The sequence below is a fragment of the Canis lupus genome, chromosome 1, assembly GCF_048164855.1.
Source record: "Canis lupus baileyi chromosome 1, mCanLup2.hap1, whole genome shotgun sequence".
NCBI lineage: Eukaryota > Metazoa > Chordata > Mammalia > Carnivora > Canidae > Canis > Canis lupus.
Window position 1 is genome coordinate 1,452,501 of NC_132838.1, and position 20,067 is coordinate 1,472,567.

The following is a 20,067-nucleotide window of genomic DNA, read 5'->3' on the forward strand; positions in this document are numbered from 1 at the left end:
GCCTGTGTCCTATGAATGGGGCTGGGAGGGGCTGGGGAGCCCTGACTTCTGTGCCCTTCTTGCCTGGAATAGACTAGGAGCTGAGCTGAGGGATGAGAAGTGCTGGGCACCTGCTGCTCCTGGGGAGAGACCACAGCCCTACCAGGCTACAGCTCAGTCTTTTCTAGAGTAGAGTTTCTTCATTGCTGTGTGGCCTGAGGACACTTTACAGTGATTTTACATGGTTGATTTTTTTTTTTTTTAAGATTTTATTTGGGTAGGAAATATCAGAAAGGGAGACAGAACATAAAGACTCCTAACTCTGGGAAATGAACTAGGGGTGGTGGAAGGGGAGGAGGGCGGGAGATGGGGGTGAATGGGTGATGGGCACTGAGGGGGGCACTTGATGGGATGAGCACTGGGAGTTATTCTGTATGTTGGCAAATTGAACACCAATAAAAAATAAATTTATTATTAAAAAATAAAAAATAAAACAAAGTAAATACAGAAAAAAAAGATTTTATTTATTTATTCATGAGAGACATACAGAGAGAGAGGCAGAGACACAGGCAGAGAGAGAAGCAGGCTCCATGCAGGGAGCCTGATGTGGGACTCGATCCAGGGTCTCCAGGATCATGCCCTGAGCTAAAGGCGGCACTAAACTCCTGAGCCACCAGGGCTGCCCTACATGGTTGATTTTTAGAAGACACAGCAGTTAATGTTGTTTTGCTGGGAGACATCACCCCGGGATTGCTGTCCACTCCTGCTTGCAGTTTCACTGACAGGATCCCTGGTGGCCAGAGTAGCAGGAAGTTCCAGGCTGGGAGGGCAAGTAGCATTTGTCTTTATTTATAGCTGCACGGAAGGATGGACTTGGGGCCTTGCCTGTCTGTCCTCAGTTGGTTTTGTGTTCAGGGGCTGATATGGTGCTGTGTTTGCCTCAGTGAAGGTCACGTTCTCCACTAAGTGTTTAGAAGTAGCCTTAAAACTTTAACTGTGAAGTGAAGTTGCTGTTTTGACTTAGGGAAGAGCTGTGTATCCCAGCCCATCTGGGTCAGGCCCTTCTGGTACTTTCTGCTCAGTGCAGCTGGGGTGCTTGTGTTGTGAGGCAGCTTGGAAGCTGCTCAGGGACTTGGGTGAGGTTTTGTGGGCCAGAGCAAGCAGCCTGTTTGTGTGTCGGTGGCATGGGAACTCGGGGCCTCAACTGGGGACCTCTTGTCCAGTGTCGGGTGGCCCACCCAGCGGAAATTGTTAGTAAAAAACTGCCCAGAAATCCTATAGGATGAAAGGAAAAGGCTCTTGCAGTTTAGGAACGTCACCTCTGCTGGGGGTCGGCCCGGGTCACAGTGGGATCCCTCTAGGGCAGCAGTTTTGAACCCGGCCCGGTGTTCCTGCTTGCTGGTTAGCTGTACTCAGTCCCCCGGGTGGAGTGGGGCTTTCGGGTCCCCAGACCTCTCCTTTGCAGCTGCGGCCTGCTGGCAGGGGTGGTGGTGCAGGTGAACACTTGGGCAGGGTGTCAGTCCTAGAGCCAGGTTGCCTTGCTGTCTGCTGACCTGCTGTGTCCCTGTTGGGGGGGTTCCAGCTGGAGTGGCCGTACCCCACCCCAGAGGGCCAGCTGCCCTGGGCTTTCTCAGGTGGCCCCGAGGCTCCCCGTGCTCACCCTGGGGGCCTGGCTTCCCCCCTTCCATGTTGGGGTGTGCACCCAAGGATGCGGGGTCAGAGATCAGGGCTGTGTCCCCAGACTGCGCCACTTGGAGAGTCACAGACATGAGCAGACATGCCTGGGGGGTGGGAGCTGCCAGACAAGCACTGTGATGAGAGCCACAGTTTAGTTTGATCCAGGGTTTTGAAGGAAGGAGTAAGAGTGGTTTTGTTTTCACGCAGAATTGATTTTTAAACACGTAAATATTTTTTGGAAGACTGCAAGGTTGCGGTGGGAGTGCAGGCGTGTTTTCTTGAGCTGGGAGAATAAGTTGCCGACTTGGTGCTTGGTGACACTCAAGTCTCCGGTGTTGCCTCTGGAAAGCAGGATCTGAGCCTCCATCGCTCGTTGGTGTCCGATCAGAGGCACCTGCCCCCACCTCACCTGTTTGCTCAGCAGCACAGGAAGGGGTCTGTCAGAGGCCCCCCAAGCCATTAGCTGGGAGCCATTCTGGTTCTGTGCTCCCAGGGGTCAGTTCCAGACCTTTGTCCTGGGGCCCCAGGGGCTGGTCTGGGACCCGCAGCTTCTGCGTGACAGAAGCCCCCACTGTGGGCTCCGAGGAGCATGTGGGGCCTTTGAATGGGGCTGGTCACATGCTTTCTCCAGCAGCTCCTGGCTGTCACTGTAGCCACTGGGGAGGGAGCACGGCCCGCCCTCCGTCCCCCACCTCTCAGGGCCTAGGCCTAGACCACCGGGGAGCGGGGTGGGGGGGGGGGCTTTGTGTGACCTGTGGGAGCAGAAACCTGCTGGGGTTGTACTCGGGTTACATGTGTTCCATCTCTAGCGGGGTCTGCAGTGGGGTCTGCAGCAGGGTCTGCAGGGGGCTCTGCAGCGGGGCCTGCAGTGGGGTCTGCAGTGTTGCCCGACAAGGACGAGCCAGTCAGGATATGACCCCCACCCGCTGGGGTGGAACACAGAGCAAGAGGCACGGGGCCTTTTCAGGGGCGACCACCACCTGCCCCTCCAGGGGTCGGGCTGCAGGGCCGGGGTGCTGCCGTCCCCCCACAATGGTGGGGGCTGCACTCGGCCTCACTCCCTGCCCGGCCAGGCCCTCTGTGGCCCCACGAGGCCCGAGGGTATAAGGACAGGTACCCAGGCCCCCTCGTGGACGCTGGGCTTCCCCAGCTCTCCATAAGGGAAGTGAGACCAAGTCAGTAGGACCATGTGATGGTACCCAGGCGTCCAGGTCCACTCTCAATGCCTGGGCTGTGGGGAGGCTGGCAGGGACCCCTGCCAGGGGTGGGGTGTCCCAGGAGGGTCCTGCAGTCTCCCCCTGCCCAGGGTGGTCCCAGGAGGGTCCTGCATCTCCTCCTGCCCAGACAATCCCCTAGACTGTGGCCAGAGTGCCACCTGCTCACCGAGGGCCTGTCGTCTCCTGAGACAGGTGGTGGGCAGAAAGCCGGAGTTTCAGCGGAGGCTGAGCAGGGGTGGGGTGAGCAAAGCCAAGCCCGTCTCAGGGTCATGCAGCTGGGGTGGTGGTGCCACCTCTTGACCCTGGGCCCCTGGAGGCAGCATCACAAGAGGGTCTGGGCTCGATCCCATGCATCGCTGCAGCAGGGGGCTCTGCCTCGGTTTCCCCCAGTATTGGGGTTGGGTGCTGACTGTGGAGAGGGGCCGGGTGTGTGCTCATCTGCTTCCTGGCCCCAGGGGACGTTGGCTCCAGATGCCAAGCCCAGGTCACCAATAGGGCTGAGCCCTTTCGATGGGGCCGTCCTGGGCACCCCGAGGGCATCAGGATGCCCTGCTGTGTGGCCTCTTCATCCTCCAGAATGAAGGCAGTCAGCAGTGATCCCCAGGGACACCTGGTGTGTGCAGGGCCCCCTCTCCCTGGGAGGAGCGGTGACCCCAGTGGATGGGGCGAGGAGGGACGGCTTGGGGGGCCTGGCTGTGTGACCCTGAGACAGCTGGAGAGTGCGCAGGTGGAACAGGGCTGCCCTGTGAGGAAGGCTGAGGAAGGTGGCAGAAAACACCAAGATTTCCCCCAAAACACCAGGAAAACTGGGTGGGTTTGGGGGTCAGTGGGAGGCACAGAGCCTGGGGTTTCCTTCCTCCTCCTGGTTGGCCTGTGGAGGTGTGGCTACCTTCCAGGGCAGGTTCCTGTGGTGACCTCGGGCCAGTGTGGTCACTGTGCTTCCATGTTAGGTGACCTTAGAGCTCGGCAGGGCCCCCAGAAGACAGACATAACAGCTCTCATTCCAGAGTCTTCAGCTGCAAAAAATAGCTTCTGTGCCTTCTCACATCACATTTGATGGATGGTAGTTAGAGTCAGTCCCTGGGGAGCCGTCTCCACCCAACCTCCTGCCTCAGAGAGGGGGGTTGAGGGAAAGACAATGGGGGGCAGATGGGGGAGCTGGGGGAGAGACAGGGGATAGATGGGCTGGGGGAAAGATGGGGGGCAGATGGAGGTGCTGGCAGAGAGATGGAGGGGGGGGCCTGTGGAGAGATGGGGTAGGGCTAGGGGATAGACGAGCTGGGGGAGAGGGGGCAGGCTGAGGGAGAGACGGGGGGGGGAGGGCTGGGGGAGAGATGGGGTGCAGATGGAGGGCTGGGGGCAGATGGGGGACAGATGGGGGCTGGGGAGAGGTGGAGGACAGATGGGGGTATGGGGGAGAGACAGGACCGATGGGCTGGGGGAGGGGGGTGGGGCCTGGAGGAAAGATGAGGGGAGGGGGGCAGGGAGGGAGTTGGGGGCAGGGGCGTCTGGAGCACAGAGAGGGCTGGGGCAGGGGGAGTGCAGAGGAGTGGGGACATGTGCTGTAGGGGCTCAGGCCTGAGTGGGCCTGTGGGAGGGGCTCCTGGGTGGGGAGGGGGAGGTGGCCTGTGCTGGAGCACCTATTTGCCCGGTGGGGGTGCGGCTGCACTGCCTACTGGTCTGACACTGGGCATGCAGGTGTGTCTTGTTGGGGGGGTCCGCGGGGTCTGCGAGGCTCTGGATGTCCATGAAGCCCGAGGGCCCCGCTGCTCCCGGCTCCTGAGGGGGGCCCCTGGGGGTGCACAGGTCGGTGTGATGTCACCCTCACCAGCCTCCTGGAGCCCCTGCGCCCCGTGGCCCCTCCCCACACAGGGACCAGGGAGTGGCCAGGGAGGAAGATCAGTTCTGAGAGGCAGTCACAAGGGGAAGAGCTGATGGTGGCCGAGAGGGACCGGTTGGCCCCCAGTCCTGGGAGCATTGTTCAGGGCTCAATGCCTTATCTCCGGGTCTTGTCTGGACAGCATGTTGTGTCTGGGTTTGGTGTGTGGGTCGTGAAACTGTTGAGGTCATGAAACTGTTGAGCAGTTTGGTCCACATGGTGGGTTACCTGGGGCACCGCCCCTTTCTATCCCAGTCCTGGAGACCCCCTCCTGACACATCACCTGTACCTGCACCTGCTGGGGGCTGCCCTTCCCTGGGCCTCTCCTCTCTTAGCTTCTTTCAAAAATTATTAATGAGACGACCTCTGATGTAGAAACCTCTCAAGTATAGAGGTTTGGTTCTGTGTGAACAGATCAGGAACCTATACTTTTCATTAAGCATCTAAACTCTGCAAATCTCATTTCTGTATTTATCCGGTATTACCCTCGCGGACATTCCGCTTTATAGGAGTCCCGCTTCTCTCTCCCTGCCACTCAAGTGACCGTGATGCATCCCACAAGGTGGTGGTTGGATGCGTTGCTGGGTTTACTTTAAATTGCTCAGGATGCAAATGACAGCACCTCACACTTGAAGTTTAAAAGAAGTATTTTTAACTTCAGGATTGGAAAATGTACTTCCTAGACTGGGTATTTCTCTACGTCTTTACATAACACATCACATACATAGAGACTATTTTACTGTATTATGTATTAAAATTAGCTTTTTGGAAAAAATAAATAAATAAAATTAGCTTTTTGGGATGTAATTCACGTACCGTAAAATTTACCCTTGAAAACTTTTTTGAGATAAAATTCGCATCAGATTCACCATTTTAATCACCTTAAAGTATACAATTCAGTGGTTTTAGTACGTTCGCAATGCTGTGTGATCATCACCACTAATTATAGAGCGTTTCTTGGGCACCTGGCTGGCTTAGAAGAGCCTGTGACTCTTGGGTTTGTGAGTTCAAGGCCCACATTGAGTGTAGAGGTTATTTATGTCAAAAAAATGTCTACTTAAAGCACATTTCCATCACCCCAAGAGAAACCCTATATAAGCCCCCATGTCTCCCTTACCCCTACCCTGGGAAACCACTTAGGCATTTCTGTGTGATTTGCCTGTTCTGGACGTTTCCTGTATGGGAGGAATCCAGGATGTGGTCTCTGCTCACTGGCTTCTTCCACTAGCAAAATGTTTTCCAGATCAGACCACACCACCATGGATGCCATCGCTTGATCCTCCCCAAGGCCAGGTGGTATTTCCAGATGTGAATCTACCACATTTTGCTTATCCACTCGTCCATCATGGACATCTGGGTGGTCTCTGCCTTTCTTTCTTTTTTTTTTTTTTTAAGATTTTATTTATTTATTCATGAGAGACAGAGAGAGAGACATAGGCAGAGGGAGAAGTAGGTTCCATGCAGGGAGCCCAATGTGGGACTTGAGGTGGGACTCAATCCCAGGACCATGGAATCACACCCTGAGCTGAAGGCAGACGCTCAACCCCTGAGCCACCCAGGCATCCCAGTTTCTACCTTTCTGAGTGAATATTCGTGCATGAGGTTTTACATGACACGTGTTTTCAGTTCTCTGTGCCCGTACACTGGAGCAGGATCGCAGGCCACGGAGCGATCCACGCCCGGTCACCAAGGAACGTCCAGGCTGTTTTCTCTTTTCATTCCTACCAGCTGCACATCAGGTTTCTCCACACACCGCCCCTGAGGCCTCTTACTGTCTTTACTGCTGTCATCACAGCTGTGAAGGCATCTCCATGTGGCTGTGACCTGCATTTCCCCAACGATGGGTGATGGGAGCATTTCTTCGTGTGCTTCTTGGACATCCGAGCATCTTCTCTAGAAAAGTGGCTATTCAGGCCCCTTGCCCGTTTCTTAATTGAGTTGTCCTTTTATTGTGCATCACATACGTGTTCAGGAGGAAAGTGGCTTCTTCAGCTATCCCAGGAATTCTAGATGATGTGTATTCTGTAGATTATTAAAATTTAGTGTCGTTTCAGTTTTTCTTGGCACTAGTGACTTAGGAGGTGGACCTGGAATGTGTGTCTTCCCTACGTGGAGCAGGGTATGGGGGGCCGTCAGGTGCTGGGGATCCCCCAGGTCCTGGGACTGCTCATGGCTGCTCTCTGCCCACCCCCCCCACCCCCCCACCCCCGGCGATGGCCATCACCTGGTCACACTAATGAGATGCTGGGGGCATGCCCCAGGGGGGGCTCACTTGACTTCCGGAGGCTGCGGTAGGGGGTTGCCTGGAGGAGGCTCTCTGACCTCAGGTCCCTCCGGGAGCTGGGCCTGATGAGCTACAGAGCCAGGCACGCAGGAGGGGCTGAGACACTGCAGCCTGGCCATTGGGCGGGTGGACGGTTGCAGTGTGACCGAGCAGTCCCTTCGTGGCTGAGCTCCGTGGTGTTGCATTGTGTGTGTCTCCACTGGCCCGCAGGCCTGTGGGTTGTTCCCAGGCTGGGCAGTTACCGCTGACGCTGCTCTGATCCATACGTGACCGTCTGCTTGCTTCTCCGGGTGCACGCCCAGGGGTGGGCTGGCTGGACCCATGGTATGTGTGCACAACTCCCCACGGAACCGCCCCCGTCCTGCGCATGTGGGTTCCTGCCGCTTCGCGTCCTCATTCATCCAGTCTGTAAGCCGTTCTTTGTGCTCGCATCTCACCTAGGTTTCTCTCCGCGCTGCTTCCTTGGCTTCCGCTGGGCTTGCACGTCGTCAGGTTCATTCCTAAGTGCTTCCTACCCTTTGATGGGCTGTGAATTTGATGGTTTTAGAATTCAATTTCTGATGGCTTGTTGCTAGCATGTGGAACGCTGTTCTGTGTGTTTCTTGTGCTTGGGATCTGTTGTACTTCTTAGATGTAGGACTTAGAGTTTCCATAACATTTGGGAAGATTTTGGTCCTTTTTCTTTCCACAATTTGTTTGCCCTCCTCTCACCCCAAAACCCAGGGACTTCAGCCCTACACACACATATATGAGGCCCTTTGACTTGCAAATACTTTTTCCCATTCACTTTGTTGATTGTGTCCTTGGAAACACAAAGGTTTTTTTTAAAGATTTCTCAGCTTTATAGAGATATTATTGATGTATAACCTTTTTTTTAATTTATTTTTATTTTTTATTTTTTTTTATTTATGATAGTCACAGAGAGAGAGAGGCAGAGACACAGGCAGAGAGAGAAGCAGGCTCCATGCACCGGGAGCCCGATGTGGGATTCGATCCCGGGTCCCCAGGATCGCGCCCTGGGCCAAAGGCAGGTGCCAAACCGCTGCGCCACCCAGGGATCCCCGTATAACCTTTTTAAGTTTAAGATGTACAGTGTGATGATTTAATACACTTAAATATTGTGGAATAAGTACCACAGTAAGATCAATGAACAGTTCCACCCCCTCACATAATGACTCTTTTTTGGTGGAGATAACCTTTAAGATCTATCCTCTTAACACCTTTCTTTTTCCTCCCTTTTTAAATTTAAATTTAATTTTTTTAAGATTGATTTATTCATGAGAGACACAGAGAGAGAGGGAGAGTCACAAGCAGAGGGAGAAGTAGGCTCCCTGCAGGAAGCCCGATGTGGGACTCGATCCCAGGACACCGGGGATCACGCCCTGGGCCAAAGGCAGTTGCTCAACCGCTGAGACACCCAGGCATCCCTTTTCCCCTCTTTTTAAAAGTAAACTGTAGGGCAGCCCCGGTGGCGCAGCGGTTTAGCGCCGCCTGCAGCACAGGTTATGATCCTGGAGGTCCTGGATCGAGTCCCACATCAGGCTCTTTGTATGATGCCTGCTTCTCCCTCTGCCTGTGTCTCTGCCTCTGTGTGTGTGTGTCTATCATGAATAAATAAATAAAATTAAAAAAAAAAAGTAAACTGTATACCTGATGTGTAGGGCTAGATCAAGAGTCGCAGGCTCCACCAGCTGAGCCAGCCAGGCACCCCAGCCACTTTCCTGTGTACGCTATGACATCATTAACTACGGTCACCATTCTGTGCATTAGATCCCAGAACTTGCCCGTCACAGGCTCGGAATTTGTGCCCTCTGACTGCATCCTCCCTCTTCCCCCCTCCGAATGCTGGCAGTCACCATTCTACTCTCTGTTTCTGTCAGTTTGGCTTTCTGGATTCCACACAACAGTGAGAACATGCAGTGCTTGTCTTTCTCTGACTGGTTTTACTTCGCATAATGTCCTCAAGATCCATCTGTGTTGTCACAAAAGGCAAGATATCCCTTTGCCCCTTTTTCAAATGGCTGAAGGATAATCTGTTGTGTGTGTGTGTGTGTGTGTGTGTGTGTCTAGCACACTTTCGTATCCGTTTATCTCCTGATGGTTGCTTAGGCTGTTCCCAGGTCTGTTGTGAGTAGTGCTGCAGGGAGTGGGGGGCACTGGTGGCTCTTCGGAATAATGATCGCATTTCCTTTAGCTGTATTCCAGAAGTGGAATGGCTGGATCATAGGGCAGCTCCATTTTTAACTCTTTGAGGACCCCCCATGCTGTTTTCCAGGGTGGCAGCAGCAGCTTGCACTCCCACCACAGGGCATGAGGGCGCCCCTTTCTCCATGGCCTCGTCAGCAGTTGCTGTTTCTTGTCTTTTTGATTTTAGCCATTCTGACGGGTGTGACATGGGACCTTGTTGTGGTTTTGACCTGTATCTCCCTGATGATGAGTGAGCTAGAGCATCTTATGTGTCTGTTGGCCATCAGGATGTCATCTTTGGAGGAATGTCTAATCTAGTTCTATGACCATTTGTTAATTGGATTGGCTTTTTTTTTTTCCTTTGAGTTGTATGAGTTTTGTATGTATTTGGATATAAACCCTTGGTAAGTGTGACAGTTTACAAATATTTTTCCCATTGTGTTGGTCTCCTTTAGTTTGGCCTGTTGTTTCTTTGGCTTTGCGGATGCCTTTCAGTTCGATGTACTTCCACTCATTTATTTTTGCTTCTGTTGCTTGCACTTTTGGTGTTGTATCCAAAAAATTGTTGCTAAAACCAATAGTGTCAAAGACCTTTTTCCCCTTAGAAGCACAGAAGTTTACATTTTTGATATTGTCCAATTTATTTTTTCTTTTGTTGTCTGTGCTTTTGTTGTCACATCTAAGAAACCATTGATAAATGCAATGTCTCAAAGCTTTCCCTCTATATTTTCTTCTAAGAGTTTTCTCTCTCATGTTTAGGTCTTTGATCCATTTTGAATTATTTTTTGTGTATGCTGAGTTAAGGGTCTAGCTTCAGTCTTAGAAACTTTTGACAAGGATTTTCTGTTAGTCATCTGTTAATTGACTTGCTCCTTGAGAACCTAAAGTAGAAAGGCTTCTGACACCTTGAACTCAGACCAGCTTCCTAAAGCCCCTGGGCCCCTATCCGTACTCGCATGTCCCCCAGTCATCCCAGTCCTGGCCCAGGTTCTCACCTCTGACTGTGTTCTCTCCACGCCACAGGCACAAAGGCAGGGATTTCAGCCGGGTCTGAGATTCGTCCCCTTGCTGCATCCTTCATGGTTTCCTGTTCTCCATAGGGGACCCCTTGTTTGCCCCCAGCCTGTGTTCCAGGCTCCCCACACACTCAGCCCACCCCCGTGTTGCAGCACAGCTGGCTCATACCCAGCCCTGCTCTAGGAATGGACCCTCAGTCTGGTATGACATCCCTCCTACAAGCCATGTTCGTCCTCCTCTGGCCATCCTGTCTGCACCCCGTTTCCAGCTCAGACTTAGGATAGTGCTCTCCTGTGGAGTGAGGGGGTGGGGCTGGAAGGGAGGGTCTGGGTGGGAGAACAGGCACATGTGTGCAGGTTGGCTCTTCCCCTCGGGGTACTTCCCGGCCCCAGTTGGCCAGCCCTGCCGTCCCATGCCCTCACTTATGCCTGCAGCCCCGCACGGTGCCCTGGCTCCAGGCCCTCCCGGTGTCAGGACCAGGCTGGTCTTGGGGTGCATCATGCCCCCTCATGTTCTCTCTGTATTTACCCCATTTTCCTGACCTTTCCTGAAGCTGCTTCTGTCCCCAGGACTCCCATGTTTATCTGCCTGAGCCCAGGAACTTGATGTAGTTTGCTCATTTGCGAGCACTTAAGATTTCGGTCTGCAGGACACGTGTGTCCAGCAAACGATAACATTCTATCAGTGAGGTGGGTAGCAATGATGAGTACGTACCTTCATCGGGCCCTTATTTACAGGCTTGGCACTCGACTGGGGTCATGAGATTAACTCACGGAACTATTAGAACAGCCATAGGAGGCAGGTCATACTGCTACTCTCTTACATCAGAAGAAACGGGGTAGCCCCGGGGGCGCAGCGGTTTGGCGCCGCCTGCAGCCCAGGGTGTGATCCTGGAGACCTGGGATTGAGTCCCACATCTGGCTCCCTGCGTGGAGCCTGCTTCTCCCTCTGCCTGTGTCTCTGCCTCTCTTTCTGTGTCTATGGATAAATAAATAAAATCTTAAAAAAAAAAAAAAAAAGAAGAAGAAACGGAGGTGCACGGTTGACTCATGCAGCTGTGGAGGGGAAGGGCGAGGGCTCTACCCAGGAGGGAGATTCAGCAGCTCTGGTACCACTGACTGCAGTAGCAGACTTATGGGTTTTACCATCTTTACATTGAATTACTATCTGTATCGAGGCTCCCTCACAAGCGCCTTGGTCAAGACCATGTGGAGCCCCACAGCCCATATTGTCCTCACGGTGACCTTGACTCCCTCACTCAGCTCACCCCCTCCCCTCACGCTCACCTGACCCCCTCACTCAGCTGACACTGTACCCTTGATAACCTTGGCCTCAGTTCACATCCTCTCTCCTCATGATGACCTTGATCTGTGTGCCTAGTTCACATATCTCTCTTCCTCTTGCCCTAGACTTTGACCCTCACCACTTCTGGCACTGGAGCAGCTTCGGGGACTATGTGCAATGTGTCCTGGCCTTCACGGGCGTGGCAGGCTACGTCACATACCTGTCCATCGACTCAGCCCTTTTTGTGGAGACCCTGGGCTTCCTGGCTGTGCTGACTGAAGCCATGCTAGGTGTCCCTCAGCTCTACCGCAACTACCGCCACCAGTCCACTGAGGGAATGAGGTAGGCTCGTAAGTGTCGATCTCACTGCACCTCTTGGTACCGATGTGCCCACATGATTGGTCAGAGTCAAATGTGTACAAACCTGGCTGCTATATTTTCAGTCCTGTTTGTACAGCTGCCAAGTAAAGAACAGCTTGGGTTGGAGCACATGGGTCCTTTGGCGTCTTGCTGCCTGAGCAGATACGTTAGCATGGAACAGGTGAGGGGAAGCTCACGGTACTAGGTCTGAGAGCCTCTCTTTTAGGTTGAACCTGAAGCATCATAGTGGGAAGGATGTGCCGAGCACAGGAGAGGGGATGTGAGGGGAGAGCTCTGCCCATAGTCAGGGGGTGTGCAGAGGTGCTCTGGCTTCCAGAGGCGGAGGATGTGTGTCATGAGGGGCACTCGTGGTGATAGCTATGTGTGCTGTTGCCATTCACGTCTTCACATGCGCTCCAAGTAATGGGAGGCCAGTGTGGAACAGACCTTGGGGACATTGGGGAGAGCCTTCCACTGTCGTGTCCCGACCCAATGAGAGTCACCTATGCACTGGAACAGGGTGTCCACCAGAATTACAGGGACCTTTGGATTGGCCTGTTCAGAATCTTTGTCCTTCCTGCCAGGTGTTCTTCTAGCACTTGCTTGCTTCCTGTGATGGGGAGCTCCCTCCTCAGGTGTCAGTACACCTGTGCAGGGGGGTATGTTAGAGATTTTATTTATTTATTCATGAGAGACACAGAGAGAGGCAGAGACATAGGCAGAGAGAGAAGTAGGCTCCTTATGGGGATCCCAGTACAGGACTCGATCCCAGGAACCCAGGACCCTAGGACCCTGAGCTGAAGGCAGGCGCTCAACTGCTGAGCCCCCGTGCGTCCTGTACCTGAATGTCTCATGCCCCTTTCCCTGACATCCATGCAGACCCTCAGCCCCTCCCAGGGTGGGCCCAGGTGTGGAGGAGCATTGTGACCCCACCTCCCCGGAGCATCTTCTCTGTGCTTGTCCCCCTCAGGCCCATTGGCTGCCCCTCCTATGATGTGGCTACAGTCCCTTCCCTACCCGGTTCTCATTGGATGGGTATCTATTCAGGTGAAGTGTAAAGAAGATGACTAGTGTGCTTCTGCGGATCTGAATGTGCTGTGGGAGGCCTGTCCAGTGGCTGGGGCATGGTGTCCTCTCCCCAGGGACCCTTGGCGCCTGCAAACTCACTCAGGCTGACCACTGACTTGTGGCCACAGTGGCTTCAGTGGGCTCACGTTGCTCCTGTACTGCTGCTTCCAAGCCTACCCGTGTGTGTGGCTGCACCTGAGCTGTCTCCTATTGCTGGTTGGATCCTGTAGGCATCTCTTACTGTATCTGCCATTTAGGGGATACCCTGGTGATTGAATATAACATTGTCTCAGTTTTTCAAGGCCAAACTTTTGTGATGGAAAAGGACTATCCAAGGGTCAGAGGCAGGCCAGAGCAGAGGCTGACAGTGACTATGGCTGGAGGCTCTGATCCACAGACACGAAGCCGAGTCCACAGATGTCTCTAGAAGGCAGAGATTCAAGCTGCTGCTGCTGCTTTTTCTTTAAGATTTATTTACTTTACAGAGAGAGCCAGTATGTGCAAGTGGTGTAGGGAAGGGCAGAGGGAGAGAAAATCTCAAGCAGACTCCCCACTGAGCACGGAGCCTTACACAGGTCTCGATCTCATAACCTAAGATCAGACCTGAGCTGAAATCAAAAGTTGGACGCTCAACTGACTGAACCATCCACATGCCTCAAGATTCAAGCTTCTTAATATAGGAAATGACACAACAGCTTAATCCCCCAGCGCCACCAAGGGCAGGTTGCAGGGCACTCAAGAAATTACAAAAACAATTCTATTTATGGTTACATGAGAAGTATAAATACTTGAAATTAACCAAGGAGGTTAAAAGACTTGTACGACGAAAACTACAAAACCCTGCTGAGAGGAATGGAAGACCTGAGTAAATGGGAAAACATCCTGTGTTCACAACAGGAAGACTTGGTATTGCTAAAATGTCAGTACTACCCAAAGCAATCCCAGATTTTTTAAAAAAATTTATTTATGATAGTCACACAGAGAGAGAGAGAGGCAGAGACACAGGCAGAGGGAGAAGCAGGCTCCATGCACCGGGAGCCCAACGTGGGATTCGATCCCGGGTCTCCAGGATCGCGCCCTGGGCCAAAGGCAGGCACTAAACCTCTGCGGCACCCGGGGATCCCCCAATCCCAGATTTAATGGAATCCCTTTCAAAATCCCAGTGAAGGACTCAGTGGTTGTCTCAGTGGTTGAGTGTCTATCTTCAGGTCTGGGTGTGATTCTGGGGTCCTGGGATCAAGTCCCACATCAGGTGTCCGGCAGGGATCCTGCTTCTCCCTCTACCTGTGTCTCTGCCTCTCTCTCTGTGTCTCTCATGAATAAATAAATAAAATCTTAAAAAAAAAAATCCCAGTGATTTCTTTTGCAGAAATAGAAAAACTAGTCCTAAAATTCATGTGGAATATTAAGGGACCCCAAATAGTTAAAACAATTTCAAAAAAGAGTAAAACTAGAGGACTCAGACTTTCAGATTTCAAGGATAACTGCAAAGGTATAGTAATCAAGACAGTGTGTCATTGGCATAAAGACATGGAATAGAGCAGAGAGCCCAGGAGTGACCCTTACACATAGGGTAAAATGATTTTCCACAAGGGCATTAAGACCATCCAGTGGAGAAAGGACAGTCTTCTCCACAAATGGAGCTGGGGCAATGGAACATCCACATGCGAAAGAATGGAGTTAGACCCTTACCTGGCATCCTAGATAAAAATTAACTCAAAATGGATCAAAAACCTAAATGTAAGACCTAAAACAATAAAATTCCTAGAAGAAAAAGTAAAAGCATCACGATGCTGGATTTGGTAGTGATTTCTTGGATGTGACACCAAAGGCATGGGAAGAAACAAACAAAAAAGACATTGGATTTTATTAAATCAAAAGGTTTGATGCATCAAAAGACTATCCAAAGATTAAAAAGGCAACCTACAGAATGGGAGAAAATAATGCAAATCATCTATCCAATAAGGGTTTAATATTGAGAATATAGAAAGAGCTGCTAAAAGTTGATAACAAAGAAACAACCCAATTAAAAATGAGCAAAAGACTGGAAAACTCTTTTTTCCAAGGCAGACATGCATGTGGTCAATAAGCATAAGACGCTTGGCCCCACTAATCAGGGAAATGCAGAGGAGACTTGCTGAGGCCCCACCTGGCCCCGGTAGGACAGGTAGGAGGCTGCCCTCAGACAGAAGAGCAGCCAGTGTCAGCAAGGGTGGTGAGGGCGGGAGCCCGTGCACGGCGGCGGTAAGGCTGGGCCAGGCAGCCACTGTGGAGGAGAGTACCAAGCCACCTTAGAAATAAAAAACCGGAGTCACCATGTGATCTGGCAGGTCTAGTCCTGAGCGTCTGCCTGGGGTGTTGGAAGCGGGGCCTGAGATGACTGTACCCGTGCTCACGGCTGCGTATCTCACGGCAGCTGACAACAAAAGAACCCGAGTGTCCGTTGAGTGAGGGACCAGTGGATCCGCAAGCTGTGATGCATGACTTGCAGCGTCACAATCTGTCAGAAACCTGTATTTGGTCCTTCAGGTGAGCTCGGCGGAGGCTTCAGCCGGGTGGGAAGGCAGCACCTGGAGCGGGTGCGGAGCTCCCCAGAGGCACCGTTACTGCTTCTGCGCACCATTGGATGGGTTTTCGAAGATCCATGGAGCTGTGCGACCACCACACCGTCTAACGTTTCAACATTTCCATGACCCGGAAAGGAAATCTCGAACCTGCTGGTGATCCCTCTTCCTTTGCTCCCGGCCTCCCGCCCTTGGCAGCCCCTTCCCTGCGATCTCTAAGGGTGCTTCGCATAACCAGAGTCATGTTGTAAGATGTCTCTCGTGTCTCCTTTCACCCAGCGGTGTTCCCGGGCTCCTCTGTGTAGGCGCCGCAGTGCCTGTTGCTGAGACCTGTTTTGTGTGTTTTTCAGCCAGTAGACGCCTGGGTGTTAGGGATGCCGCTGCTGTGGGCATTCACATGCAAGTGTCCGCGTGGACCTGTGCTTTCATTTCTCCTGGAACATGCGAGTGGGGTGGTTGCCGGGTCAGATGGCAGCTTGTGTCTCCCTACTCAAGCTGCCGTGCTGGGTCCACAGTGGGTGTGAGGGTTCTAATCCTTGCCCGTCCTCACTGTCCTCCGTGGCCTGTTGATTGCAGCCGCCCTAGTGGGTGTCATGCGGATCTTGCTGAGTTTGGTGACATTTCCCTGATACTAATGATGTTGAGCATCTTCCCATGTGCTTGTTGGCCATCTGTGTACCTTCTCTGGGGAAATGTGTGCTCAGTCCTCTGCCCAGTTTTAAATTTGGTTGTTTATTTTTCTATTATTGATTTGTAGAGTTCTTTATATGCACTGGCGGCTAGAACCTTATCAGGTGTATGATTTCCAGTTTTTCTCTCCCATCCTGTGGGTTGTCTTTTCACTTTCCTGATATTACCCTTCTCAGCACAAAAAATTTTAAATTTGCCCAAGTCCAGTGTATTTGTGTGTGGCTGTATTGCTTATGCTCTCGTCTTACCCAAGGAACCACTGGCTAACCCAAGATCACAAAAACCTACTCCTTTGGGTTGTGTTTTGGGTAGATTTTGAATTTTGGAGTGCTTTTGATGGGTGGAAGGGGGAGGGAGGTCTGGGTTGAGGCTGGAGGGAGCAGAGAGGGGCACTGGGGAGGCCGTGGGAGTTGGCCAGCCTGAGCTGGTGGGTGCTGGAAGAGGCTGGGCAGGCTGGGAGCTTGGCCATTGTCTCTTGAGCACCAGTTGGCTTTTAGACTTGACTCCAAACAGAGCAGGATGGGCTGAGAGGGATTTTTGGAATGGTTTGGGAGGAAGAATGAGCCAATAGTGAGGTAATGGGAGCCTGGGTTAGATAGTGGAGGGGGCGGGGGGTCCAGGTGCAGGGGCCCCGCTGGAGTCAGGAGGGGAGAGGAATCCAGCCAGAGCAAGGACACAACCTGGGGCCTGGGAGGTGACAGTCCAGGCTTCTGTCATCTATGGAACTCTGGCAGGTTGAGCCTGCTGCGTCCAAGGAGGCGGGGGCTGCAGGACATCCTGGTGTGTACTAGTCGTAGCCCCACTTCTGGGGTTCATCCCTCGTGTGGTTTGGGTGATGGGAGTTCAGGGTTCAGGGCAGTCCCAGGAGGTGCAGGGGTGGACACCTCGGGGTCAGGGGGTAACTGAGAGCTTGTACCCCTGGGCCCGGGTTTCTGCACAAGGACGGTCCTTCTTGGGGTGTTTGTTTCCCGCAGGGGACCAGGCAGGGACAGCTTGAGCCCCTACCTAGGTGGGGCTGTCACGTTCCAGACCCTGAGCAGAAGCCAGCCCGACGGCCAAGGCTGGGTGAGGTGTCTACAGCCCAGAATGTTCCTCACATCAGGGGGAGCTCTCCCCACTGCGGGTGACCTCCCATCCGCAGTGGGGGGGTAAAGAGTGCAGCTGTGCATTTAGAGCCCAGAGGGGCTCCGGCAGGCCCGGGAGGGGGGTTCTGGGACTGGCCTGCCTGCCCCATGGGAAGTGTGCCACCTGCCTCTGGGATGTCCCGGCCGCATGGAGCCACCGTAAACAGCCTGGCCAGCTTCCCGCAAGGTCAGGGGGCCGGGAGCTTTGCCCAGGACCAGCAGCCTGTCTCTGGGGTGGCCTGGCCTGAGGAGGGGGACATGGCTGGCGTCCCTCCCACTCAGGCTGCTCCCCCGTGGTTGCATCACCTGCCACCTGGGTCGTTGTGACTCGTTAGGTTTTATATATTTTGAGGGAGTTGTTTCGCCTCCTGCCACCATTTATGCATCTCCAGGGGGAGACTGTACCTTGAGCTCTTAATTCTGTAAAATGGAAGCAGACTCATGTCTGAGTCACTGCTTTCTTGTCTTTGTGGCCATTTGCAGATGCCTGGCTGCTCTTGGAGCTTGTCCTGGGCGCGCTGGTTCTGCAGGGTCTGAGTGGGGCCTCCATGGTGCAGGCAAGGCAGGCATCTCAGCCCCTTGTGCCCGGTGCCTGTGGCCTCCTGGGGGCGCAGACCTAACCCTGACCCTGACCCCTGCCTGACATGGCCGTCCTCACGGGGCCCCTGGCTCTGCTCTGTCCATTGCCTTCCCCCCACTCCCCCCAATAGCTCAATTGTGCAGTAGCCAGAGCCCCTGCCCTGCAGCTCCAAGGGCACCACCTGCTGCTCCCTGCGCTCCTCTCCTGCCATCCAGCCCTGAGGTCCTGATGGCGCAGAGTCACCTGCAGGCTCAGCCCTCCTGTGGCCCCTGAAGTCCTCACAAGGACGATAGGGGCAGAGGCACAGCCTTGGGAATGGGAGGGCTCTTTATTACCTCGGGTGACAAATCCTTGTCCAGGGTTGACCAGGTCACCTGTCGGTGGGGACCCATTGGGGAAAGGGGGCCACTGGGGAACACAGACCCCGACCACTGATCTCAGGTCTTTTCATGAGGCCAGCAGCAGAAGCCCATCTCTGCCCTCGAGTACAAGTGGAGGCCTGGGCACAAGCCTGGGGGGCAGGTCAGGGGCAGGTTGGGGGCAGGTTAGGGACAGGGCCAGGTGGGCAGATCGGGGAGGTCGGGGGACAGGTTGGGGGCAGGTCGGGGGCAGATCGTGGGAGGTCGGGGGCAGATTGGTGGCATGTTGGGGGAGGTTGGGGGGCAGGTCTTGGGAGGTCAGGGGCAGGTCAGTGCAGGTCGGTGGCATATCGGGGCCAGGTCAGGGGTGGTCGGGGGGCATGTTGGGGGCAGGGGCAGGTCAGGGGGAGGTTGGGGGCAGGGAACCAGAGCCCCCTATGTGTGTGGCTGAAGGGTTGTCATGCCCTCCCTTCCCTGCCAGCCTCAGGCCCGTGCCTGGTGGGAAGACGAGCACCCAAGGGAGCCACCGCTGCTCTGCATGCGGGAGGGGGGTGAAGTCGGTGTTGGGTGTTGACATTGTGGCCGATCTTTTACATCAGGGCCCCGTCCTGGTGGCCCCAGGTGGCAGGCAGGCACCCTCTGCGAGGGCAGGTCCCCCTCCCCTAAGAGCCAAGGGAGCCCATGCCTCTACCCTCTCCATGTGTCCACCCACCATGTGGACCTGAGGCCTGTTGACCATAGGGCACGCATGGCGGGGCTGCAACACGGGAGCTGTTGGTTCTCTAGCCACAGGCCATGGAGGAGAGTGTCCCCGAGGCAGCTCAGGGAGGTGGGGGTAGGACACACCTGGGGAGGGGCCTTGGAATGTCATGGGTGGGGCCCTGACTGGCCCCTGGGTGTGGAGGACTGGCCGTGGAGGGGGGACCTGCCGTGCACTGCCCACATGGCATGGGCCCCGGAAGCAGAGCTGAGCTCAGGTGCAGATTGAACAGGACTGCGTCCATTGTCATTAGGATGGAAGTTCTCGGCGGGGCCTCGTTCTGTAACGTGCACAGTGTCCAGGATACAAACCAAAATTACTCGAATGAGAACCAGGAAACCTGCACAGCTCTTGAGAAGGCAACCAGCAGACTCTGCGGCGGCCGCGAGGAACCCAGAGATGAGCAAGGGCTCTGGAAGTGAATGGAAGCTGGGCGTCTCCTCAGAGATGGCGCTAAGAACACCACTTGAGCGTTTTCAATAAAAAAAAATACAGTAAAGCCCAACAGAAATGTACTTGGGTGGGGTGCAGGAGGCAGGGGAAGATGCGTTTATGAAAATCATACATTCTCAACAACAGAGAAAAGTAGAGAAAGTACCCAAAATCTCACATTGATGTCATCTGAGTCTGGAGGAGAGAAGGGGTGGAGAGCAGACAAAAATAGCCAAAGAAACATCGAAAACTTTCCAAATTTGATGTTCAATAAACTTACAGATTGGACAAGTTCAGCAAATCCCAAACACGTATCCCGTCATAACCTGCTGAGCACCAATGTCACACATTGAACGCAGCCAGGAAAGCAGGATCTGTTTTGGATAATAAATCTGGATTTTTAAAATGCACAATTACCCACTAACTCAAAACAAAGATCTTGAGGGCGGCCCAGGTGGCCCAGCAGTTTGGCACGGGATTGAGTCGCTCATCGGGTTCCCTGCATGGAGCCTGCTTCTCCCTCTGCCTGCGTCTCTGCCCCTCTCTCTGTGTGTCTCTCATGAATAAATAAATAAAATCTTTAAAAAACAAAACAAAAACCGAAAA

The 20,067-nt window shown here is 53.6% G+C and overlaps 1 protein-coding gene across 10 annotated transcripts in view; it reads left to right on the top strand.

The window, feature by feature from the left end:
- The window catches only part of SLC66A2 (solute carrier family 66 member 2), a 44,863-nt gene that overhangs the window by 22,030 nt on the left and 2,766 nt on the right, over positions 1-20,067 (top strand). For 4 of the 10 annotated variants that reach the window (XM_072815122.1, XM_072815341.1, XM_072815419.1 and 1 more), the window contains one exon: positions 11,650-11,866. The exons of 1 other annotated variant lie outside the window; for it this stretch is intronic. In XM_072815122.1, coding sequence (XP_072671223.1) covers positions 11,650-11,866 — 217 coding nt within the window. Of the gene's footprint in view, positions 1-11,649; positions 11,875-15,481; positions 15,764-19,282; positions 20,061-20,067 lie in introns of those variants that run through there. 5 more of the 10 variants (XR_012026165.1, XR_012026134.1, XR_012026140.1 and 2 more) reach the window with 5 other exon arrangements.